Raw genomic sequence first — 26,819 nt, forward strand, 5'->3', positions numbered from 1 at the left:
GAGTTCCATGCAGATGTTATAAAGAAAAAGGCAGATCTATGTATTGATGTAGGAAGCTGTCCATACTCTGCCAGGGGAAACAGGCAGGAATTGAATTATATAATGCATAACAGTTGCTTGTTACTAAAAACATCCACGATGAAAGACAGACAGACTATAAATCAGTGTCACAGAGAACTCCTCTGAGAAATGAGAAGGGAGTTGGGGAGGGAGAATAATCTTCATTTTTAAAATATATTTCCGTATTTGCCTTTCATTTACCTAAAAAGTACTGAATTGAAACACACTATGTGCCAGCACGGTTCTAGACACAGGAAATAAGTACTGAAAGGATTAAGTCCCTGCTTTCATGGAGCTAACACTCTCTAGTGGGGGCAACCACCAAACAAGGAAATATGCAGTAGTACATGCTATGACAAAAATAAGGAAATGTGGGGTGTCTGAGTGGTGCACTAGTTAGGCATCTGACTCTTGGTTTCACCTCAGGTCATGATCTCGCCCTTGTGAGATCGATCCCCACGTCTGGCTCTGCTAAGCATGGAATCTGCTTAAGATTCTCTTTCCCTCTTCCTCTGCCCCTCCCTGTGCTCCTGCTCTCTTAACCTCTCTCAAATACATATATCTTTAAAAAATAATAATAATAAGGAAATTCAACAGAGGTAAATACATGGTCACTTCAGATTGGGTGATCAGGGATGGCCTCTCTGAAGAGACCAGAATGACCAGAGGAGCAAATCTTAAGTCCTGGGAAAGAACATTTCAAGCAGAAGAAACAGCTAATGAAAAGTCCTGGAGGAAAATGGTAGGCTCCAAACGAGGTCAGAGATGCAGGCAGGGGCCAGATCAGATCAAGTGGGGGCTTTGCTGGCAAGACTAATGAGTCCATATTTTATATTAAACGATCTGAAACTTGTTACTGTCATAATGATATTTTAACTTTTGAAAGAAAAAAATTAAAATAAAAATTAAAATGCCAAGAGCCACACTGGATTTTCTTAGAGATCTCTAAAATAAATAACTGTTCTAAGCACAGTTCATTCTACCTCTATTATCTTCTTTAGGATCTGTCGAAATCGAAGAGTTAAGGCATCAGATTTTTTCTTCAGTAGGTTTCGACCTGTCTGTGCTCCTTTTAATCGAGCCTTCATGATGGTCTGTGCCCTATATAAACAAAATAAAAGATATTTATTCCCACTTTTTAAAAAACATATAAATACTTCCCCAATATAGTATTAAAATTATGTTTTCCTCTTTGATGTCATGATTTTAACAATATATAGCATCTGTGCTGAAAGTTATAATTGTTTCTCAATATCGCTGATTTCTATCCTCAATGTTCCAGAAATATTAGGTTCATTTATTTAAAATAGAAACATTCTTTAACAAATATCTGGGAAAAGTTATTTACTATATCACAATAAAATTTATCAGGAGTCCTATTTTATGATGCCACCATAGCTAAAATATTTGATTTGCAAATTAAAATAACATCTCTGTTTCCATTACAGGTGTATTAAGCATTTTTTTAAAATCTGTCCACTAATAAGTATCAAAATTTGAAATGTACTTACCTTCAGGACCAACAATTCTATTGTGAAGAATTTATCCTACAGACTTACTCCCACATGTACACAAAAGTATATGCAAGGTTAAGGATGACTACTCCAGCCTTGTGTGTAATAGCAAAAGGGTGGAAACACACTAAATGTTCCATATATCATGGGTCACCATAAAATGGAATGATAAACAGTCATTAGAAAAAGATTTAAAAAGAATATAAACTATATTATATTCTTTTACACATGCAAAGTAAGGGATAAATATGCTTATATTGATACAGAGATTACTTTTAGAAAAGATTCACAGAAACTGGTAAAAGTTTCCTTTGGGAAATGGGACTAAATGGAAAAAATGGATTTACTTTCCACTATATTATATTCTTAAGGACCTCTTATAACATATACCACAATGAATAATTATTTTTTCTATTAAAAGTGTGGCACTAAAGTGTTTTCATTTCATCAAAATCCTACCACCAATAATTTTACTACTTTGCAAATGACTCAAGGAACCAATGACACCCATTTCTGAAAAGTGACAAACTACAGAAGTCTTATCTCTTATTCCAGTCTTTTCCCAATAGAAACCCCAATATCAAAGCCAAGAAAGTAACTGCAGAAATTGACAATTTTGTTCTTGCTGCCATATGCCAGATAACATTTAATAATTTTAAAAAGTAGATAAAAGATTTAACAATAGATTGTATAATGTAGATACTTAAGATGAATTATATAAGGGGATATAATTTCATATGACTGGTGTTATAACTAACTGCAAAATAGCATGTATTAATGGACCTTTGGGTAAATTCTTAGATTTTACTGAAATCTTTTGCCAAAATGGAAAGGTTACTGAGACAATTCTATAGCTGGAAGAAACCTTAAACATGATCTTGAAAATGAAGCTTAAAAAAATGAAACATTTCCTCCCACTGTGGGGTGGGGGAGGGGACAAATGAAACACATTTCTGACTCCAGTTCCTTGCCCACCGCTCAAACTGAGGCTCAAACCTAGGCCCACTGTATCCCAACCACCCGCCACACTGCCTGTTATACATAGCACCAGATGAACAGTTCTCTGTTTGAAAACTACTCTATCAGTAGCTGAATTTGCACTGACTGACCTCACTGGAGGTCTAACCAAGTGAAGCTGGTTCAGTTTCCAGCCTTAGCTGGAGCTATGCACCCCAATGTGTACATTTAACATATTATCTTGTTGACACCAATGACCAGAATTTGGAGCTCAAAGACTTGAATCAAATTTAAGTCAAATCCCAGTACTGCAGATTCAATATAGCAAAAAAGGTGAGCTGGTTGATAAAATTGAATTTACCGGAGAACCTGGGTGGCTCAGTGGGTTAAGCCTCTGCCTTCGGCTCAGTTCATGATCCCAGGGTCCTGGGATCAAACCCCACATTGGGCTCCCTGCTCAACGGGGAGCCTGCTTCCCCCCCACCCCGCCGCCTGCCTCTCTGCCTACTTGTAATCTCTCTCTGTCAAATAAATAGATAAAATCTTTTAAAAATAAAGAAATAAATAAATAAATAAAATTGAATTTACCAAGCTAATTTTAATTTCCTCTTAGCTAATAGCACCTCTGTGAAATAGACACATTTTAAATCTTGAGACCTGAAGAATGATTTACCCAAAGGCTTACAGCCAGTACGTCATAGAACCTGGATTTGACAGACTCTTGTTGACTGCAAATCCCTCAAGCCTCTTTTGCTTTCAGTCTAAACTTTGTTTTGTTCTCTCTGCTGCATAAGGGGGAGACAGCCCCACCTCACAGGATAACACTGTAAGGTGGAACTGTCTGACACAGAAGTCACTAAAGTATTTTCTAACCTAGCTCTTAAAGAAACAACTCCTTTCTAAGTTTTAGGGTTGCTAAGCATTAGGAAAAACGTTCGACCTTCAGCCAGAAGGATGACTTTGTTTTTGGCTGAATCAAAGACATCTGACTACATGACAAATACCTGCTGCTAAGCCTTGGGGAAAATATTTACAGAACCACTAACTTCCTGCGCCTTATTTTCCTCTCAATCAGCAAGCTGAGTGCTCTCAAATAGCAATTTTCACTTTTACAAACCTATTAGTCTTCTTGTCTAAGCCCAAAGACGTCCATTTTCACTTCTTAGTCTCAAACCAAAAACAAAAAAATGTTAACATTCTGACTACTATTAAAAATAAACACAGCCAGACATTCAGGTGGTGAAAACAGATTTTGTGCAGTAACCAATGACAGTAGGAAGAAGAGCTGAGCCCCATTCTGACTTGTGCAGAAGTGGTTGGGCATTTTACTTATTTTTTTAAGATTTTATTTATTTGACGGAGAGAGAGAGTGTGTGTGTGTGTGTGTGCGTGTGTGCGCGCAAGCACAAGAAGGCAGAGCGGCAGGCAGAGAGAGCCCACAGAACAGAGATTCCCCACGGAAGGCTTGATCCCAGGACCCTGGGATCATGACCTGAGCGGAAGGCAGACACTTAACCAAATGAGCAACCCTGGTGCCCCTGGTTGGGCATTTTAAAGGAACAGTAGGGAGAGAAGAAAGAGCGGACTCAAAAAGAGTCACAGAAGTAAAAAATTAAAAAGGGCTGGTCACTGAAAATGACACTTGGCCAGCTGTGTCTGCTACCTGGCAATCATGGAAGTTAGGATTCCATCTTCCCAGAGACTGGGAAACATCCATCCTTCCCAATAACTACATTTCAAAGAAATGGCTTTCAGATCCTTGAGAGTGACACTTCTAAGTTGTAGAAGAGACATATATATTTCAAAAGGAAAAGAAAGGATGCATAATTGTAAGCCATTTTTAGTGAATACCCTAAGAAAGGGAGGTCAGGAGCCTATCATCAGGTATTGGATAGAACAAATTCTCCTGGAAGCACCTGGCTTTCTCCACAGGTGTTTTCACGGGTGCCGGTGTCAATCAAAGAACACAGCCTTAAGCCATTCTAGTTTGGTGGTCTTTCAATGCAAACATTTATTAGAATCAGGGTCGATTCTGGGAGTTCTGCAGATCTCCCTACCCCAGGGTAGCTTGATCCTCATCTATTTTACAAACGGTGCCTTTCTCCACAGCTGACTTGCTTCCCACTTAATATAAACACCTACCAGAAAATCAATAGGTGAAGGTAAAAAATAAGCAAAAATAAATAAATAAAAAGCCCCCAAACCCTTTCATTTCATTAAGAGCTACAGCCAAACTGAAAGAGACAGAAAGCTAAGTCTTGGATTTGAAAATAATTCTTTTATTTCAGGCATTCTCAGATTTTCCAAGAAAAAAATCAAGATTAAGGAAAAAAACCAGAACACGTCCAATGAAATAGGACCACAATCAAAAGATCTAAATGTCAAAGTCAAATCTGATTTTCTACTCCTCAATGGGGCGGGGCGGGAGGGGGGGAAGTGGGGAGAGGAAGTAGAAAAGGAGGAGAGGCCAAATAACAATCTTAACTATGACACATTCTTAGGCAAATTTGAGAAAACTATAAAACCTTCTTTAAAAACTGGCCCAAACAGAGGCAACTGGATGGCTCAACCCATTAAGCACCTGCCTTCAGCTCAGGTCATGATCCCTGGGTCCTGGGATTTAGCCCAGCATAGGGCTCCCTGCTCAGCTGGGATCCCGCTTCTCCCTCTCCGTGCCACTTCCCCTACTTGTGCTCTCTGTGTCAGATAAATTGATAAAATCTTTTTTTTTAAAGATACTATTTATTTCAATCTCAAGTAGGTGGAGAGGCAGGCAGAGAGAGAGAGAGGAGGAAGCAGGCTCCCTACTGAGCAGAGAGCCCGATGCGGGGCTCGATCCCAGGACCCTGAGATCATGACCTGAGCCGAAGGCAGAGGTTTAACCCACTGAGCCATCCAGGTGCCCCAAATTAATAAAATCTTAATATTAAAAACTAGCCCAACACTTGGGGCGCTATGCTTTTTTTGTAGCCCTACTATGGATTAATTCTCAAGACACTCTCTCCTCCTGGAGACAGCTCACAATTCAGTGGGAAAGCTATGTAAACAAATATTCACTTTACAGTCTGGGTGGTATTAACAGAGGTCTGTCTGAACGAGGCACAATGGTGATGGAGCAAACGGAGTGCCTCGAAAACTCAGGGATATCTTCCCACTGCAGGTGACATTTCGTGGAATCATGGAAAATGAAAAGGGGCATCCAAGCTCAAATCTTACGACCACACTCGGGCAATTCGATTCAACCCCCAACTTGGCCTAGAAGCCTCTTCTATATGCTTCTCACCACAGTAAACTTCCCTTCTCAAAATATTTATCAAATTCGCTGGTTGGTCCATCTCTCCATTAAAACGTGGCCTGAGGCAAAACTGGGGATGACTCATAGTTCTATAAACCCAGCGCCCAGCTCAATAAGGGAAAACGGGATGAAAGAATTAATGAGTAAAGTCAGCGGACCTCCGTAAAAACCAGCAGGCCGAGCAGCATGTTCCTACGGATTGGGATCGCTCTGTCCAGTGTGCTTCCCTCAGAGGAATGGGTGCAGGCCATTAAAGAGCATCGCCCCAGACTCACGAAAAGGAACGGGGGAGAGCTCAAGATTCGCCCAGCAAACAAGAAACCTCGCTGCTGGTCCAGGGTATGCAGGGACTGCTGCTCGGGACAGGCGTTCAAGAACCTATGAACGCTGCCCGACCCGTTCTTTTACTTACATGCGCGAGGGAAAGATTTCAATTCGGTCTTTGCCCGACATTCTGACGATGATAGTAAGGCTCGAATCCCCGGCCGGGCAACCGTGGCTGAAAGAGTTTCAGCCACAGGGTCTTCCTCTATGGGAGTCAGCTGGTTGTGTCACCTAACCTCCTCGCGTTGCTAAGTGGCAGCTGGGATACGTATATACCATTCTTCACTTCCGCTTCCTGTTGGCACGTGGGGAGGGTGGGAGAGAACAAGACTGAGGCGATGCCCGGATGTTAAGGCTTCGGATCCCCTCAGCGAACCGCCCCTCACTTCCGCTTCTCCTTCTAGCCCCAGCCCCTCCAGCTCCCAGGAGGCTGCGCAAGACTTTGCACGCGCGGGGTGAAAGAACAGGAGAGAAGAGTACACGCCTTTTCTTCTTTCACTTTTCCATCTTTGGTCACAGCGCCACCTCATGGTTGGCTGAAGCTTCGAGAGAGGATTAATTCTTCAAGGACAAGGAGTCAGTTTACCTCTTCCCTGCGCCTTGAAACTTACTTAACGAAAACGATAGCTATCGAGAAAGCGTATTTTTCGGGTCCTCCTTTGGTCTTTTTTTTTTTCCGGAGGACCTAGACTCTATGGTCAGTGAGGAAGAGGGACCTCTTCTTTTGGCGCTTGCGTGATGCGAGGTGGTTCCGCATGCGCGGTGGGGTAGAACCAAGCGCACGCTGAGGAGGATTGGCCGCCGCTGTGGCTGGACTGTCTGTTCTCTGCGATTAAAGAGCACGGCACGGGATCCCGGCGCGGGTTTCAGATACATACCTCAGGTGACTAGTCCCCCAGATCGGTTTCTTCAGGAACTCACTTTGGTTGTGTCCAGTGACTTGGGTGGTCGAGAGAGGGTAGGCCCTGGGCTAACACCCCTCCCTTTCCCGTTCCTGCGCGGGAAGTGTCCGACACCACCCGGCGCCGGGTGGGTCTTCCGTGTTACAGCGGTGTCATTGTACGAGCGGAGGAATCTGGTGAAGCAAAGTGGGCCAAGTGACCGTACAGCCTTTCCGTTATGCTCTAAGTGAGGACACTTTGAGATGGGGGCGGCCTCGGGAAAACGCTGTGACACCCCCGCCCCAGGACGCTGAGCACTTTGCTTTTTCTGGGCCTGAGAATCCCACCACTACATGGCTTTTTTTTCCCCCCATCCACCCCACCAAATACTATCTCTCAGTGGGACCAGACCAGACACTTGAAGGGACCATTGGGGTGGGCCGCAGTGTTGACAAGAGCTGGGTTAAAAGGATCCAAGAGTAGTTTGTCCGATAATTTATTTTTTTCTATTTGGCGTTCATATTACCGTATCGCTTGACTTGGGCATCTTTATAGAATGAGTCACCCCTTGCATCGAAACTAAAACGTATTGTTAAAGAGTTCACTATTGTTAGTATCGGTTTTCCGTATTTCAGCACCACTGAGAGAAAGATAAGGGAATTTGGGAGTTAAATTGGTATTCAGCCTGAAGCCCCTATTATCCCCCAGACTTGGCTACTTTAATTATCATTAGTCAAGAAACGTTGTTTCTTGGAGAAAAGGTGTAGCAGAGAAATCTCACAGTTGAAGTTACCAAGGAAAAAAACTTGTGATTATGTGTCTTTCAATAGTTCGTGAATTATATAGAGCTTTACTGCCTATTTTGAGTCGATCTGATGCCAAGTTGACAGTTAATAATTCTCCTAGGATTTTGAAAAAACACACAGTAATACTTGTAGAGATTGGTGCTTCTATTTCAACTACAGTGAAATAGTTTAAAAGCTTATTTGCGTAGCACTCCTATACTACAAACTAATGTTCCGAGAACGTTACCGATAAGCATTAGAGCCGGTTAGAATTATCAAGAGTTGTCTCTGTCACATAACACACTTAACTTTGGAGAGGAGTGTGGACTTCCTAGATTATGGTTACTTGACCATGCACTGGTGTGAGAAAGGAGTTCTGTCTACCATTTGACTGGGCAAAATTACTGACAATGCAGGGTATTTGAAATTAGCTTGGAGTTGAGTATATTTTGAAAGACGATTCTTTTGTACCAAAGAACACATACCATATTGTAGTACTCTGACCTACTGAGGCTCTGTGGGTTAAAGGTGTTCTGGGTTTAATATCAGAAGACTTGGTTTTAGTTCCTGTCCTAGTACTTACTAAGCATTTATCCTTGAGAAGGACAGTTAATATTTCTGTTCTTTGGTTCCCTTTTAATCGATTGCTTTCATAGTACTTTATACTGCTATTATTTACTTACTAGTTTGTTTCCCACTCTGTACTTAACTTCCTTAGGTAAGAAAGGAGCCTGCTTAAGATTCGATTCTCCCTCTGCCCTACTTGCTAGCTGTCTTTATCTCTTCTCTGTCAGTAGTGCTTAGTACATAGATATTGCACAAATTACTGTTTAACAAATTAAGTTACCAAATGGAAATAGTATCTTTTTGCCTTTTAATGTCATATTTGTATAGCAAATTACACTTCCAAATTTTTACATATATGTCTCATTTGATAACACTCCACAAACCTGTGAGGTCCATGACACAGGCTAGAAACTACAGTTTAATGGGAATGCATTTCCCAAGCAATCACAGGTAGTAAGTAGAGCAAAGGCTGGGATCCATGTCTAGAGCTATTGTGTACTTACTGGTTACTTTCTGCATTAAATAACATACCTTTGGCTGTGTTCTTTTTGTACTCTGTATAAAGTAAAGAGATTGGTACCTCTTAAGGCGGTAGTATTCATACCTCCTGCTGGGATTCTTTTACACTATTGCCTGTGTTCTTTAATCACCAAATTAAGTCTAGATTCTCCAGAATTATTCAGCTTTACTATTTGAATAAACCTGGTAAGTGAATATGGTTAGCCCATGTTAAATCTTTTAAAACTGTTTTCACACATTTCTGTGACACCATTTATTTTGATACCCAGTTTGCAACTTCTAGCCCTCAGACTTTAGTGCTTTACATACAGTTGTCCAAAAGAAAGAAAAGTAAAAAAAAAAAAATAAAGCTTTGTTGAAGAATGAAACAACCAGCTCAGCTGTTTCTTGGTGGGTAATTCTGGCCATTGAACATCTAACTTCTCTTTATTTGCTAAATCCCTATTTTGTCAAGCTACACAGAAATGCATTTCTGTCACTGTTACTAATATGCTGCTTTTTTTCTTTTTGTTAAACAGGATAGATTAGTATTAAAAGCTTGCATTGATCTCTGGTATCTGCTTTAGTACTGAATACATTAATGTAACTTTTTTTAAAAAGATGTTTCTTACTAATATATTTGTTGGTAATTTTTTTTTTAAAGATTTTATTTATTTATTTGACAGAGAGAGATCACAAGCAGGCAGAGAGGCAGGCAGAGAGAGAGGAGGAAGCAGGCTCCCTGCTGAGCAGAGAGCCCGATGCGGGGCTCGATCCCAGGACTCTGAGATCATGACCTGAGCCGAAGGCAGCGGCTTAACCCACTGAGCCACCCAGGCGCCCCTATTTGTTGGTAATATTGAATGAAAATACAGGCTGGTGAATAAGAGCACAGACTATGGATCCAAGCTTTGTAGGTTCAGATTCTGACTTACCACTTGTTAGCAGTATGTGACAGAACAAGTTACTTGGCCTGGGTTTCTGTTTCTTCAACTATAAAATGGAGAGAACTAGAGAGAGAGGCAGTGGCCAGATCATGTAGGACCATGTAGGTAGTAGAAAGATATAAAATCAGTGGGAAGCCACTGTGAAGATACTTGTGGATTCAGTTAACAGTTCTCAACTGCACTGCCCCCAGAACTCTGGGGTTCTGAGCTGGGGCGTGGATGTTCTGTCTTTAAGATCAAGTAATGGCAGCCTTATTCCCAATTAATTAATAAGAAAAAACTGGGGCACCTTCGTGGCTCACTCGGTTAATTAAGCACCCAGCTCTTGATTTTTGGCTCAGGTCATGATCTCAGTATTGTGAGATAGAGCCCCATATCAGGCTCTTGCTAAGTGTGGAACCTGCTTAAGATTCTCCTTCTGCCCTACTTGCTCACTGTCTTTCTCTCTCTCTCTCTCTCTAAAAAAAAATAAGTAAACGAATTTTCACACATTTTCATAGGCCTTTAGGTCCTGTTCCCACCTATTTTCTGAACCTTGACAATAGTAAATTAGTCAAGGTTAGTAAGAAAATGTGAAAATCATCAGCTATGATTAGTTTTATAGCTTTCTTTTAAAAATATACTTCTGTGGGGGCACCTGGGTGGCTCAGTGGTTTAAAGCCTCTGCCTTCGGCTCAGGTCATAATCCCAGGGTCCTGGGATCAAGCCCCACATCGGGCTTTCTGCTCCAAGGGGAGCCTGCTTCCTCCTCTCTCTCTGCCTGCCTCTCCACCTACTTGTAATCTCTGTCTGTCATATAAATAAAATTTTTTAAAAAAATATATATATACTTCTGTGCATGGTATGATTTCAGTCTTGTGGGACATAAAAGGAGTGGCACTAAGTGTAGGTTGGGTAGATCAAAGGGAATTGCTTTAATTATACTTAATGCTTGGAGTTTGAGACTCTCGAACTTTATTGTAATGGAGTTCCATAAAGGTTTTCTCAAGATTGGGTATACCTGTTCAATAAAAGAAAAGTATTTATTTAGTTATATTGAATATTTTTTGTGATTAGTAAATTTTTAGGTTTTGTCTTAACATATGATACTGTAATTTTGGCTAAAATGATAGAGTATATTACTTGATATATGATTAGGACTATGGTTCATATAGTCAGAAGATTCTTCCCTTTATATAGTGGGCGGTAGTATATTGTCTTAGCCGACTCAGAGAATGAGTAGCTTTAGTTTTACTGATAAGTTTATAGTAGCAGTGATACTTACCTTCATTTGTTATTTCTTAAGGTGGTTGTATTAAAATAGTATTTTACTCTTGAGGTGTACCTTTAATCCTTAGGCCTCAAAGTACTTTATAGATGGTCATTATTTTTTATGATTCCTCTAAAACTGATGTCAGAGAATCACCCAGGCCTTAAAGAAATGTGGAGCAAAGTAAAAAAGCTTGATTCCTGAATATCCGTCTGTTTTCTGGTACCTTTTAAGAACTTTAAAGAGATGAGAAGACTAATCATTTCTTGCAGTGACAAGATAGGAAAATTGATTGACATTTCTTTTGACCTTAACTGAATACTCATTTAATTCTTTTGTTTAAAATGCAGAATGCCGGGTCTAAGTTGTAGATTTTATCAACACAAATTTCCTGAGGTGGAAGATGTAGTGATGGTGAATGTAAGGTCCATTGCTGAAATGGGGGCCTATGTCAGCTTGCTGGAATACAACAATATTGAAGGCATGATTCTTCTTAGTGAGTTGTCCCGAAGGCGTATCCGTTCTATAAACAAACTGATCAGAATTGGCAGGAATGAATGTGTGGTTGTCATTAGAGTGGACAAAGAAAAAGGTAAGTGATAAAAATATCTAAAATACAAATTTCAGATTTAAAATGGTTTAATTTACTTTTTTTTTTTTTTTGTAAATTGCTGACTGCTATAGAAGCAGAACAAAAACATCTCCCTTTATACTTAAACTTTTTTTTACATACATAGTTGTTAGAGAAGGATGCCAGTGACCCATCTAAGCAAGACCTCTTGTATGTAGTGGTTTAATTAACACATCCTAGGGCTAGTTTGCATCAGGTAACTTGACTTTTATCCCCAGAGGTTACCAGAATATTGATAGTTGACTCATTATGGCTAAACTCAGAAGAGACAGATAAGTAAACCAGAGTATTAGTTTCTATATTTGTAAGATGCTTTTTTATTGAGGGGCGCTTGGGTTACTCAGTCGGTTAGGAGTCTGGCTCTTGATCTCAGTTCAGGTCTTGTTCTCAGGGTTGTGAGTTCAAGCCCCATGGGCTCCATGCTGGGTATAGAGCCCTACTTTTCAAAAAAAAAAGATACTTTTTTCTTGATTTAAAGCTAAATTTGTAATCAGATTATTGGAAGAACATGGAAAAAGGGCAAAGGTAAATGGATTTTAGGAATATTTTATATAAGTTTTGAAAAATGGAATATACTGCAAACACATACCCAAAACCCAATATTCTGTGTCTCTTTGATTATTAGGATGTTCATGTTCTGTGAATATTCATTCAGTGTCCAAAATTGCTAGACATTTGAGGAAACAGGAAAGTATGACCCATACGGAACAGAAAAAGCAACCAATGGAGATTGACCTAGAGGTGACCTTAATATTGGAGTTAGCAAATAAGGATTTTAAAGCAGATGTTGCAACTGCTCAAGGATATTAGGAAAATAAGCTTGTAATGAATGAACAAAATGAAATCTCAGTAGAGACATTAGAAACTTTCACAAAAAACTAAATATAAATTCTAAAATTAAAAGTATAATATCAAAAAATCTCACCAAATGGGCTAACAGCAGGCTAAAGATGGCAGAAAGCTCAAGTCAGGCTTGCAGGTAGTTAATTTAAAAGAACGAGTCTGAAGAACAGAGCAGGGAAAACGCAACTTTTCAAATATTAAAAGCTCTATTCCAAGAGAAGAGAGAGAAAGGGGAGAAAATATATTTGAGGAAATACTGACCAAAGTTTCCCATATTTGACAAACTGGAGAAGCTTAGCAAACCTCAAGCAGGATAAATACTGATAAGACCACATCTAAGGGGACGCCTGGGTGGCTCAGTGGGTTAAGCCGCTGCCTTCAGCTCAGGTCATGATCCTGGGGTCCTGGGATCGAGGCCTGCATCAGGCTCCTTGCTCAGCAGGGAGCCTGCTTCTCTCTCTGCCTGCCACTCTGCCTGCTTGTGTGCATGTGCGCTCGCTCGCTCGCTCTCTCACAAATAAACTCTTAAAAAAAAAAAAAAGACCATATTTAGGCACATTATTGAGAAACAGAGATCAAGAAAATCTTGAAAGTAGCCAGAGGAAAATGATTCATGATTCACAGGGGAAGAGTAATACAAATTACTCTTAGTATGGTATTCTTACTGAAAATAATGGCTGCCTGAGCATTGAATGACATCTTTAAAGCACTGAAAGAGAAAAATTTTCAGCCCAGAATTCTATAATATTTAAAGATAATCTTCAACAGTGAAAATCAGAAATGAAGACATTTTCAGGTAAATAGAAACTAAGAGGACTTATTACTTAATCTGCATTATAAGAAGTGGTAAAGGAAGTTATGCAGGCCCTTGAGGTGTGATGCCTGACCTGGGAAATATGTAAGGAAATGTAAGAGACCATTTTTCCTTCCTGAATTCTTTAAAATACATTTACGTGCTTGTCTCATTTTGTACCCCTGGGATTTTAATTTATGGAGGTGACAGACAATATGGTGAGGCAGATTCTATGGCCACACCATGCCCATGCAGGGCCACCATGAGGAGGAAGCACCAGTTTTGGTCAGGAGGCAGAAGTAGCATCAGAAGGAGAATACAGAAAATATATAGAACATAGTTGACCCTTTGATGAATGGATGCCAAAAAGACAAGTACAGAATCCTTTGACTAGCTTTCATTTGGGTAATTGAAATTGTTAGTTCCCTTCAATGAAGTGATAGAAAATATACAATGAGGATACAGATGCATTTCTGAAAACAAAAATCTCTCATCTTCTCACGCAGTTTTTATTGATTTGATTTTAGTGGGGAATGAGTGTAGGTATGCCAATCAAACAATCCGATGCAAAAATGTATCACAGTGGTAAGCTAGCACTTGGGCACAGATGATTTTTTTCCAAAATTTTCTTGTATAGGATATATTGATTTGTCAAAAAGAAGAGTTTCTCCAGAGGAAGCAATCAAATGTGAAGATAAATTCACCAAATCCAAAACTGTAAGTTTAATTTTTGTGTGGAATTAGTCTACTATTTAATAAATAATGAACATGTAATATTCTTGGGAGAAAATTAAAACTGGATTTTCTGTACCTATAATTCCATTTACAATTAGGAGTTATATAGGATAAGTTGTAGACTTAGTTTCTAAAGAGTTATGACTTCAATGTTTTTAACCTCATGGTAGTACTACCTTAAGGCATTGCTTATCGTCTAATATTCTAAAATGAGTATACCAGACGATAAAGTTTTTAGGTTATTTTAGGTTAAATTAACTGTGGGTGATTTCAGTTGATTTGACTTAATCATAACATGCAGTTCTTGACTTTAAACCCCATTCTGGGATAAGAGTCACAGGGACAACCAGCTGTTGTATGTTAAGAATAAGCAAGGGTTTATAAAATGTAAATCCAGGAAAGCAAGGCAGGGGGGCCTGTTACTATTTTTTTTACTCCTAGTTTATTAGGGTTCTTTCTGTTTCATTTTCTTATTTTGGCTGTAATCTCCTGCTTCTGTACAGTAATCATTAATGAAGCAAGAACAGCTATTTTTTCGTTCTTCATATTCTGTCTGTAGTTTTTTCTTCTCTGGTTCTATTTAGATTATCCTTCATTCTCTAGATCTTTGGTTCTTAATGGCAAAGTTTCCATTGTGTCTGGTTTCTTTATTTTTTCATCTCTCTCGTGTGTTTCTGTCCTCAGGATAAAATGCCAGGAAAAATAGTGTTTAAATGAAGAGAATATTTTTGAAATCTTAATTAACCCTAGTTAAAAGAATAAAAATCTAAAAGGCAAAAGATCATTACCCAAATTTTTCCCTTTGTTTTACTGATGTGTTTACTACTACTGCAGTGTGGTTTACACATTAGAAAACAACTATCAGGGGGCACCTGGGTGGCTCAGTGGGTTAAAGCCTCTGCCTTCAGCTCCGGTCATGATTCCAGGGTCCTGGGATCGAGCCCCCCATCGGGCTCTCTGCTCAGCAGGGAGCCTGCTTCCCCCTCTCTCTCTGCCTGCCTCTCTGCCTACTTGTGATCTCTGTCAAATAAAGAAATAAAATCTTTAAAAAAAAAAAAAAGAAAACACTATCAGTGAAATCCCTTATTAATAAACTTGAGCACCTTGCCACTCAGAATGTAGCCAATAGCACTGACATTTCCTGACTGCTTAATGCAGGCTCCTCAAGTCCTACCAAGTTTGAGAAGCTTTGCTCTAGGAAACTGTCACTTTGTTTTGCCCCCTTAAGATACTATAAAATGAGCATGTTAGTAGATCTTATCAGGATGATAAGGTGATGGAATGAAATAGCCAATGTTAGTTCCTTTTCTCACTCAACGTTCATGTGTAATGTGAAAACCTCTTTTTTTATACCCTTTCTCTTTCTTACGCCTTTTCATTTAGTTTGGCAGCCGTGAGTAGGAGATAGGCGCATTGAAGGATAACTTCTAAATGATAACAAAGCAAAAAAAGTACTAAATCTCAATCCTGTTCCATGCTTTCATGTGGAGTAGTAATAGTAATAGCTTATACTTGTATAACAAAAGTTTTGTATAACATACAAATTTTATTCATTTGCATAATGTTTTCCAGTTATAATTGGGATAGGTTTGATCTCTCTGCAGTAAAAAGGAGAGATACTGGTATTTCCCTTTTCCAGAAGTTTTGTACTTAAGTTTTGTACTTAGTGTCCTACTTTTGTACTTGTTAAACCCACTTAAGTGTTAGAGGAAAGCGAATATTTCTCTGTGAAAAAAGAACTTGTTGCGTGTTAACCCTTTGTTGTTGAGGAATTACTGTAGTGTAACCAAAGATTTGTTTTATATACTGTCTACTGAAATGTAAAAATAACCTTTTTTTTTTTTTAAGATCTCTTATCTTTGAATTGTTGAACTCTTCATTTTGTTTCCAGGTTTACAGCATTCTTCGTCATGTTGCTGAGGTGTTAGAGTACACCAAGGACGAGCAGCTGGAGAGCCTGTTCCAGAGGACTGCCTGGGTCTTTGATGACAAATACAAGAGACCTGGATACGGTGCCTATGATGCATTTAAGCATGCAGTCTCGTAAGAACACCTTCTTGGCTCTGATTCTACCTTGAGATCACAGCTGCTGGGTCTAGCACACAAGTTGAGAGCCTGACATGTAATAATAGCACAACACCCACATATTACGTCCTTGCCAAATTTAGATAAAAATATTTCCATGTAAAAGGCCCGTAATGTGGGCCAATCCTATATAGCCAAGCATATATAATTGTGCACACCTTAGTTTTCATGAACCATACGGTTTTGTCTCACGTTTTCCCCTCCTGGTTTTGTTATTTTCCTAGCTAACTTCAGGATCACTGTAGATGTCTCATCTACAACTGTACCTTGTTTTCTTTACCTCAGTTCCTTAGACCTTCAGCCCATGCCGCTTTAGCCAGTTTCCATATGGGCTCACCCTGGGTCTTAGAATTTGTGCTCTTCTAAAACCTTGAATTCATATATTCTGTTCTTTTACCACAGACAGTTTCCTGTCTTTCCAGCTCCCTCATAGTTAGTCCTGCTCTGTCTTAATTCTTATGTCAGACTCTGATTCCAAACCTTTTTCTTCCTCTGTGTTTTTTCACCCTTTTCTGCCTTCTCTTTCTGACTCAGCATAGACATACCGTGGTCCATCATTTCAGCAACTTTCTTGCCAATATCATGAGCTTTTGCCCTGTTTTTCCTTCTGTTACATCCAGCCTTGGATCGCTGTTCCTGCCTTCTCTGCACTTGTAGAATGCGGGGTGCTGCTAGGAAAAACCAGAGTCTTGCAGGTCGGTGCCACTGCGTATTCGTCATGGTCTCCAACCTCAGCTATGCCTTCACTGCTGCCTCACGTTCTCTCTGCTCTTTGTCAGTTCTTCCTCCCGTTCTTAGAGTGGCTGTTTTAGAGCTTTTACACACTCTCTACCAGATACCCACTCCCCTTTCCCTTGCTGTCTACCGGTTTTATAAAGAAAATAGAAGCCATTGCCCAAAATCTCTACTCCCTCCACTATCTCAGCGGCCTTCTCTCCCATCTGTCATTACCTCCTGCCATGCTGAATTCGTATCCTTACTGCTCTCAGACTAATCTTACCACCTGTGCGCAGCTACTTCTCCAGGGTTGTTTTATCTGTCATGCCCTCCTCATTCCCTCTTCAGTGACTTCAGCCTTTCTTTTTGTTGATTTTGCTCCATCAGCATAAAAATACGCTCCAGTTTCTCCCATTTACATTAAAACCAGAGTATACCTTCTCTCTGCTTCCTCTAGGAAGCACTGTGTCCTCTCTTTTTAAAATAGTTGGACTCCTTCAGTTCTTTGGACTTAACTGTCTCTCCGTCTGCTCATCCTACTCCTTCCCAACTGTTAATGCTCCCCACGCAGCCTCTCCACTACACTGAGGTTACTTCCAGCCTTGGTGCTGCCGAAGGACATTGGTCCCCTCAGCTCTCAGAATGGCCGGGTGGACCTGGGACTGATAGAGCCCCCAGCAAGCCAGCTCATTTGGGGGTCCAAATCCTTTCCAGTTCCCCCCCCCACCCACCATGTGACCTTTTTTTCATACCACATTGTGAGAAAGGTAAGACTAATAATAATTATAAGAACAAACATTTACAGATTTCCCAAAGCAGCGCATGGTATAAGTGCGGTTATTATCCATGTCTTAGAGATGAGGAAATTGAGGCAGAGATTAAATGTTTTGTCCACATGCACAGAATTAGCAAATGGAAAAGCCCCAATCAAACCTAGACACTGGCTCCCATCTGGAGTTTATGCTGTTAACCATTAAGCGCTGCTTTATATTTCTGTCCTCCGTGACTTCAGCCCTGCATGCCTTCCGTCCCTTGTGCTGTCATCCTCCAGCCTGGGCTCAGCTTTCTCACTTCCACCTCCATCTCCCCTTCCATTACCGCTCAGCAGTGCCATACGTTTTTTTTCCCTTTTCCTTAACATTCTTTTGCTTCATCAGCCATGCAGTGACTGTCCACGTTTAATTAATGATAATTCTTCGCCACATGTCCTTCGTATTTTTTTTTTAATTAAGAACTAAAATTTTTGAGATAGTTGGAAACAGTGTTTTACCCTTCCCAACCCATTCCCTTCACTCATCATTGGTAACTATTATCATAACTAGTTATCATTGGTAATTACTATTCTGCAATTAGTATGCACCATTATTATTTACATTTCTGCAGATTTATTGCATATATGTACCTACAATGTATATATAGAATCATTTTTGTATTATTCCGTTTATTTAAACTTTAAAAAAAGGGGAATTTATTCCATCGTAGCTTTCGGTACCTTACAGTTTTACTTGTAAGGCTCGGTTTTTTTTGTTTTTTTTTTTTTTAAGATTTTATTTATTTTATTTGACAGAGATCACAAGTAGGCAGAGAGGCAGGCAGAGAGAGAGAGGAGGAAGCAGGCTCCCCGCTGAGCAGAGAGCCCGATGTGGGGCTTGATCCCAGGACCCCGGGATCATGACCTAAGCCGAAGGCAGAGCCTTAACCCACTGAGCCACCCAGGTGCCCCTGCTTGTAAGGCTGTTAAGAACAGGATTCTCCAAAGTGATAGATGCGTACCTACTTCATACTAATTTCTATGTACTGTATTTCATTGTAGGACTATGCTTTGTTTCCCTATTAAGAGATAATAGGTTATCCTCCCCCCCCCATTTTTTTCCCATTTTTTTCAACCATGCTATTATGAATATCCATGTACATGTCTCCGTGTACATTTGGGAGTTTCTAAGGTATATAAATAGTAGTAGAGTTGCTGGGTCATAGGATTGAATATATGCATCTTTAAATTTACTCGGTTTTGCCAAAATATTCTCCAGATTCGTTCTACAATTTGTATTTCCTCTAGTAGTTGTATAAGCATTCCTGTTTCTCTTCATCCTTACCAACATTTGGTGTATATCTCAGATTATTTCCCTTTTGTCAAACTGATGGATGTAGAAGAGTACCTTGTTTTTGGTTTGCATTTTACTGGTTGTTGGTGGAGTTAACAGCTTTTCATAGGTTTACTGTTTCTTCTGTGAAACTTCTGTTCATCTCTTCTGCTCATTTTCTGGTGGTTTGTCTTGTTATATTTTGTAAGCAGTATTAGCTGAGTGAAAGTTCCCTCCACCCAAATTCTTTCACGTTTCATTCCCTAACCCCGCTTTTTAGGCCCGATAGGCCATTTCTGTTTTAATACTGTACAGATTTCTTAAAACAATGCTATCTTTGCTTCTTTTAGTCATTATTTCAATTTTTTTCATTTGTTCATGTTCCACAAGCATGCTGGTGACTGAGACCCTGCCCGGTCTTGTGGCACTCAGATGAAATGGCACTTCAGTCGGAGCAGCCCTTCCTGAGCCCACTAACTGAAAGTAATACCTTCCTGTCCTGACTTCCAAGGATGTACTTTTATCTTAAATTTACTTGTATGTTTTAGTTCTTTTCAAGCTCTTTGAAGCAGGGACTAAGTACATGGAAATGTTTAATTATAGTGGGATGTCCGGTATATTAGACATTTTTTAATTCCTTGCTTTAGCTAGATCTCCAAAATTTTTCTTCAGATACTAGCTGGGTGTTTTCTTTTTGTCATAGTAGTGCCACGTGCTTTGCCTGCATTCTCATTTAGTACCACAACCAGTGAAATGTATAGTTTCCATCCTCATTTTATAGTTTGGAAACAGGTCTGGAAAGTCCCCAAAACACATAGTTAATGAAGTGTAAAGCTGATCTTTGAACTCCGTTCTGACCCTAAAGCCTGGGCTCTTAAACATTATTAAATGGTATCGTGTTTGGTGTCACAGTTATCTGTAAAGTGACCTTGGCCTTTTGTGTTTCTGTGTCTGTGTGTGGTTTTTTTTGCTTTGATTAGAGACCCATCTATTTTGGATAGTTTAGATCTGAATGAAGATGAACGGGGAGTACTTATTAACAATATTAATAGGCGTTTGACACCACAAGCTGTCAAAATTCGAGCAGGTAAGTGACTTTTTTTAAATGATGTTTAAAATATTTTGCATGAACCAAAAAGCTGTTAAATAATGGGCGTTACCAAAGAATATGTTGTTGCATTAGCATCTGCAAGTGTTTCTATTTCTTAAAAGAAGAAAAGTTTAGGGGCGCCTGGGTGGCTCAGTGGGTTAAGCCGCTGCCTTCGGCTCAGGTCATGACCTCAGGGTCCTGGGATCGAGTTCCGCATCGGGCTCTTTGCTCAGCAGGGAGCTTGCTTCTCTCTCTCTCTCTCTCTCTCTCTCTCTGCCTGCCTCTCCATCTACTTATGATCTCTCTCTGTCAAATAAATAAATAAAATCTTTTTTAAAAAAAAGAAAGGTTTAAGAAATTTTTTTTGCTTCTTCTGAACCATCATAAAATAAAATAAATGTATATGTTGACACACGTGAAAACTGTCATGTATGCATTTAGCTAACCTTAAGTTAGTCCTTTTTTTTTTTTTTTTAAGATTTTATTTATTTATTTGAGAGGGAGAGAGAGGTAGAAGGAGACTCTCTGCTGAGCAGAGAGCCTAACACAGGGCTCAATCCCAGGACCTTGAGATCATGACCTGAGCTAAAGGCAGACTCTTAACTGACTGAGCCACCCAGGCACCCCAGCCCTTTTTTTTTCTTAAGGAGATGGCAAAGTACAGTATTGTCCTTTTGTGCCTCTGGATTAACCACTGTTAATATAGCTTTGGGTATATTCTTCAGACATTTTTCTTAGGCACATATACTGTATAGGAATATATGCTGTTTACATTCAGACATAATTTTTTTGCTTTTACAATGATTACATCATACTATGCAAAATTTTCCTCAGCTAGCTTTTTCTACTGAGTTTATCATGGTGGTCTTTCCATGCAAAACATGGGACTTTTTCTCAATCTTTTTAATGACAAGGTGTAATATTCATAAAGCAATAAACCAGTCCTTTCTTGGTGAACATTTAGGTTCTACTATTTTTTTCACTATTAAAAAAAAACAACAACAACAAAAAAAACACTACAAATTAGCAGACTTACAACATAGACATTTACCTATCTGTGTAAGTGTTCTATTAGGCAGGCTCCTAAAAGTGGAACCACTGGGCCAGAGTGGTGTGCAATTTCTAAACTGTTCTAAACAATTTGTAGTGATGAGGAAGTGAGTCACAGAGAGGTTAGAATCATAATTTTAACCCAGACATAGCCAGAAATCAAAATGTTTATTAGATTTCTATTTTTTTGTAATTTCGTCATTCAGGGGCTCAATGTGGAAGAGAAGATAGAATTTCACTGCATACTCAGCTGATTTATAGTTAAGAAAGTTAATAGTTGGGGTAGATTTCTAATTGTGAAAGGGTGATAAAAACTTTGATAATTATTTGAATACCAGTGTGTCTGCCACATCTCGGATTTCTTTTAAGCCCTTTTGGTATAAGTTTTTGAATTTCTGTAATTTCAGATATTGAAGTGGCTTGTTATGGTTATGAAGGCATCGATGCCGTAAAGGAAGCCTTGAGAGCAGGTTTGAATTGTTCTACAGAAACCATGCCTATCAAGGTGAGTAGTCCATTTTCTCTCTCCCTGCTACCAGCCTAAACCAAATCAGATTCTTTTTGTGATCATATTTCATAACAGGTGTTAATGAAAATGGTTCTCGGTGATGTTGTCTAAGGGATGCTACTGCTGATGTCACAGTAGCTAAAGATTTTGATTGGTGTTTGGTGCCAGAGGGCCAGCTGTGCTAAACTTAAAGAGCTCCTATGTCCATCACATTCCTAGGACCTTGAAAAGGGTAACATATTCTCTCGTATTCACACACATCTTTTAGGAGTTTGATCTGAATCTTTTAAGTTGTATCATTAACCAGATGGTTGTTATTCAGAATCTCTTGGATTTTGTTCCATCAGTTTAGTTTAGAACGAAATAAGAATTTTTGTCTGTTTTAGAAGCAAATTATCCATTATGCTGATGATGGCTACAGTTATTTTAGCTACCAAAGACACCTGGAAGTCGTAATTCTACGTATTTGACATTGCAGTGGACTGTTGATACCGGATTTCATCACTGTATCAATTAGCTTTTGCTACCTTAACAGAACACCCCCAAATTGCTGACTTACAGGATTGGAAATTAAGTTTTGGGGTGATTTGTTAAGGCAGCAGAGCACAAAAGAGTTCGTAAACATCGTAATAGTTTTGTGTTGTGTCGGTATGTCCATAATTAAATTTTTGTCTTCTTCCTTAGATTAATCTAATAGCTCCTCCTCGATATGTGATGACTACAACAACTCTGGAGAGAACAGAAGGCCTCTCTGTTCTCAATCAAGCTATGGCTGTTATTAAAGAAAAGATTGAGGAAAAGAGGGGTGTCTTCAATGTTCAAATGGAGGTAAGATCTATAGTGTGTCTTCCTTTTCCTTAAAATATTTATAAGAAATTTAGGGGCACGTGCCTGGCTCTGTCGGTAGAGCATGCAACTCTTGATCTCAGGGTTGTGAGTTCAAACCCCATGTTGGGATTAGAGATTACTTTAGATAGATAGATAGATAATTTTAGATAGATAAATTTAAATCATCTTTAGATTTGCATTCTAAAATACTTTAATCACTGCCTTTCAAAAAGATACATGTAAGATTATAATTCTAAGCCTAAAATAATCATTGACTCAGAGGGTCCTAAAAGGGCTTTTTATAAGTCAATGAGAACTGTCATGCAGTGGTTATTCAGGACTAGTGGCACTGATGGTGTTAGGTTTATCCCCCTGCCAAAGAGAAAAAAATAGCTAACAAAAATGAGTGATCAGTTACTGTCAGAACTGAATTGGCAGGCTTGAAATTTGATCTCAGGATTAGAAACAACATTAGTCTGTATTTTCCTCATCTCAACAAAAATGAAACCATTTGGAAAGAAATGATAATTTATTTTGAATCCAGAAGATGCATTTTTAGAAGACATCTTGTGGGTTTGAAAGATAGAGCCACTGAGATTATTTTCATATTTTTTGAGTTTTGGTTTATAGAAATAACAAAAATATACTGTTTTACTACACACGTATTTTTTTTCCTATATTGTGTTACTCTTACACATTTCTCCCATTACTTACCTAATGGAATTTATTGATACAGTAGCACTCAGAAATGAACACATATGGCAGAGTTGTTAGAAGGACAAGTGTTTCTTTAAGAGTTATTAAATGGGACCAAGCCCCGCATTGGGCTCTCTGCTCAGCAGGGAGCCTGCTTCCTCCCCCTCTCTCTGCCAGCCTCTCTGCCTACTTGTGATCTCTGTCAAATAGATAAATAAAATCTTTAAATTAAAAAAAAAGTTATTAAAATACTAGGCAGTAATAGTGTTGAAATGGAATTTGTATACTGTTGAACTGCCTCACTTTGAAATTATGCCTCTGTTTCCACAGCCTAAAGTGGTCACAGATACAGATGAGACCGAACTTGCAAGGCAGCTTGAGAGGCTTGAAAGAGAGAACGCAGAAGTGGATGGAGACGATGATGCAGAAGAAATGGAAGCCAAAGCCGAAGATTAACTTTGTGGGAAACAGTCCATTTTAAGGAACACAAAGCAGCCCTTCCTGGCTGTAAACCCTAGACTTGAAAGTTTTCCAGTATTGAAAACTTCAAAGCTGAATATTTTTTATTTCCAATTATTTAAATGTTCCAACAGACCAAAACATGACATGCCCTCCTAAAAGTCAGCTGTTTTCACACAGGAGCTCCAACATTCAGCAGTTTAAGCGAGTGGGCCTAACTTCACTAGAGACAAATCTTTAACAGTCATAAAATTGGGCTTGTGGTTTCCATTTCTGATGTCTCCAGATTGGCACCCCTTTGTAGTTCAGTGCCTCCCTGAGATTTATCAGGGGCACCCAAAGCAAATAGCCTCAACCTTTCTACATAAAATGTATCAAGCAAAAATTAAATAAATTTCTGGGATATTTAACTATAGGCTTCTTCCTTCTTGTCACCAGTTAAAAAGCATTATGATTACAAAGACCCTAATTCTATTACTTTCGTTTTAGTCTAGATGAGAAATATAAGGGCAGGTGACCAAAGGATCTATACAGCGGATCCTTTCAAAAGGAGGGTGTAGAGAAAGTAATTTAAACCACAGTTAAAGTTGACTCTTAGGGGAAAAAAGCCTTAAAATGCAAATTTTAAAATTACATAGGATGTGTGCCTTTTACCAACTTGAGACTGGGGACAATATATGGTATGAGGGAGAATTTTATCACACTGGTCCTTGTTGGTCTACTAAGCTGCTTGCCCTGAGTTTGTAATTCAGGGTGGTAAAATTTTTTGTTCTGTTTTATTTTTAAAGATGCTGCTTCTTTAGTCATTTTGAGTATCATTGCCCAACTTCTGATTTCTTTTCCATTAACATATTCACTAGGTGCCACCTAGAGCTTCAGCTCTTTATAATGAATAGGGATCTGATTCAACACAATTAGAGTGATTTTTCTACATTTCCATCATTTTTATGTTTAAGAGCTAATTGTTTAAAAGGTATATGAATCTAAAAGTAAATAAATAAGGTAAATAATTTTCATAGATAATACATGGTTTGAAGTTACAGCTACATTAGCCAGGGTGTAGAAAGTCTTGAGTTACTTTGGGTATGTTTTATAGATTGAATCTCTTAGGAAACTTGAGGTACTAGATTTATTTTATTGATTATTCCTAAGAATAGCTATTTAAATACTTAAAAGATTAAACCTAACCCACCTTAATTGATTGAGTACTAGACTTAATTGAATATTAAAGGGACTGGAAAATAGAAGTGTGTTGGTGAGACAGTTTATGCCATTTTTGGCTTGTCCCTGTTTAATTTAGCAGCCTCTACTTAGCTTTTTAAATCCAAAAGTAAAACTTCATATGGCTGTTGCCACAGGGTAGCCATAATTGCTAGTACATGCCATACTGGGAATATTTAGAGGAGGATCTAGGTGTACTCAAAATTGGCACATGATTTTCACTTTGGTCTTTCTGAGGAGTTAAAACAAGTCTATAAAGCTTGTGGCATCAAGAATGTCCTCAAAATAACAACAGGTGCTCCTTAAATGTTTGTTGTAGGCAAGGAATTAAATTTCCATGTTGTTTACTGAATTTTTTACACTTTAAGGCATAACCCTTGAGAAATACTGGTGACCTCCACAGTGAGTGATTTTTATCCCATCCAAGCCTTTTGCTCAGTTCCACAACAGTTTTGCAAAATTTATGACCTTTCCCAGAGAAAAGATTAATACCTCACTGACACCAATGAAGGAGAGAACTAATCAAACTTAAAGCACACATACCTGCTGACCTAACAATATCACTTTCAAATATGAGGACAAGCTACACACCCAACTCCAAATAACCTGAGGAACAGATAAAGACAATTGACCAGTTTATCCAAATCTTGCATTACCATTCAAAGACTTTTCATTAAAAATTGACAAGTTCATCTCCCCATTCTGCCTGTGAGTTAAAGTGGCTATCAACTCATACACCTGAAAATCCACAATAGTTCGGGTCACACTTAATTGTAATGGAAAGTCAAAAGTAGCTGAAAAAAAATGGGAGCATACGAACATTTTCTTTTGCTGTGTTTTGTAGCAAAACAAGACAACCAGTATGTACCTGGATAAGGCTCATTTAGTGAGAACCTATAGAGACATGCTAGGTAGGCATTACAGTTACTACTCAGCTGCCATCCTTTCAAACACTTGACGCAGCTACTTTTGTGTGAAGAACCTTTAAAATGGTTCGGGATTTTTAAAAATTCAAGTACTAGGACTTCGGCAAGAGTTGCCTCAAGGTAATGGCCGTCTACTTTTTCAACACACGAAGATTCTGATACCCCTATACAGAACAGGGTGCAGTTGTGCCAATTTGGAGTCAAGCCATCAAATCAAATGCAGTTTAATTTAGATAAACACCTGTTGATATTCGGAGAGCAATAAAAAGAAAAAAACTAATTCCAGGGACATTAGACTTTGATGAAATGCCAAATGGAAAATGGTGCTTTAAAAGGTAGTCTCTTACAATGTAAGGAATAAAATAAAAACTCATTGGCTTGGAATTCCTGATCATTCGGGTCAGGTATTCTAGACAAGATTAAGAGGAGACAGTTCACGCTATCTAAAAGGAAAATTTTTTCCTTAAGCACTTTGGAAGTATCTACTCCCCTTAAATATAAGTTACATATCTATTCATTAAAGAAAGTCTAAGCACTTGTACTTGGCAAGAATGCTGGCAGTAGCTTGTGCCAGATTACTGTATAAACTTTAAAGTAATAAAAATGTTTTTAAAGATCTTGTATGATACAGACTTTTCACTACTTCAGATTAACCTCCCAACTGGTGAAGCTTCTTGGTACCTGTATGTCTCAGTTAATGTAAACCAAAATTTCGTTCCTTAATTCTTTTCCCGTTTACGTCTTTCTCTGTCCTTAAGCAGCTCCTGCTCTGCATCTCTTCCTGAATTGCCATTTTTCATAGAAATGCTATAATTTTACTCTTTGTTGTATGTGTGACTAATCTCTCCAACTGAGTCCATGATTTCTGCAGTGTATATGCTTAGGCAGGCTTATTCTTCAACACAATGTTCAAAATTCTGATTTTAAGATGAAGCAGGTCTTAGAGACAAAGATCACTTGAGATGTTTTCATAATCTTGCATAATAATTGGTACAGCACCAAGCCTGAAAAACGTTTGAAAACTATAAAACTTTATACAGGAATTCTAGAAACGTGTCAGTTTTTATTAATTCCAG

General features: G+C 38.9%; 2 protein-coding genes across 3 annotated transcripts in view; one reads left to right on the forward strand and one right to left on the reverse strand.

The window, feature by feature from the left end:
• Nucleotides 1-6,505, reverse strand: part of LOC111148774 (ATPase H+ transporting V1 subunit D) — a 38,033-nt gene extending 31,528 nt beyond the window's left edge. Inside the window, exons 1-2 of one of the 2 annotated variants that reach the window (XM_022505575.1) lie at nucleotides 6,239-6,397; nucleotides 1,044-1,161 (exon numbers count right to left, since the gene is read on the reverse strand). In XM_022505575.1, coding sequence (XP_022361283.1) covers nucleotides 1,044-1,161; nucleotides 6,239-6,279 — 159 coding nt within the window. In that variant the 5' untranslated portion in view covers nucleotides 6,280-6,397. Of the gene's footprint in view, nucleotides 1-1,043; nucleotides 1,162-6,238 lie in introns of both variants that reach the window. The other variant, XM_022505574.1, reaches the window with a different exon arrangement.
• On the forward strand, nucleotides 2,805-26,351 carry LOC111148773 (eukaryotic translation initiation factor 2 subunit alpha). The gene is made up of 9 exons (XM_022505573.1): nucleotides 2,805-2,864; nucleotides 6,833-7,033; nucleotides 11,428-11,669; nucleotides 13,982-14,061; nucleotides 15,971-16,122; nucleotides 19,946-20,052; nucleotides 21,513-21,610; nucleotides 22,298-22,441; nucleotides 23,468-26,351. Exons 3-9 carry the CDS (start codon nucleotides 11,429-11,431, stop codon nucleotides 23,591-23,593), a joined length of 948 nt encoding a protein of 315 aa, XP_022361281.1. The 5' UTR covers nucleotides 2,805-2,864; nucleotides 6,833-7,033; nucleotide 11,428; the 3' UTR covers nucleotides 23,594-26,351.
• The last annotated feature ends 468 nt before the right edge of the window (nucleotides 26,352-26,819 follow it).

This window comes from Enhydra lutris, unplaced genomic scaffold (assembly GCF_002288905.1).
Source record: "Enhydra lutris kenyoni isolate GAN:26980312 unplaced genomic scaffold, ASM228890v2 scaffoldscaffold20, whole genome shotgun sequence".
Lineage (NCBI taxonomy): Eukaryota > Metazoa > Chordata > Mammalia > Carnivora > Mustelidae > Enhydra > Enhydra lutris.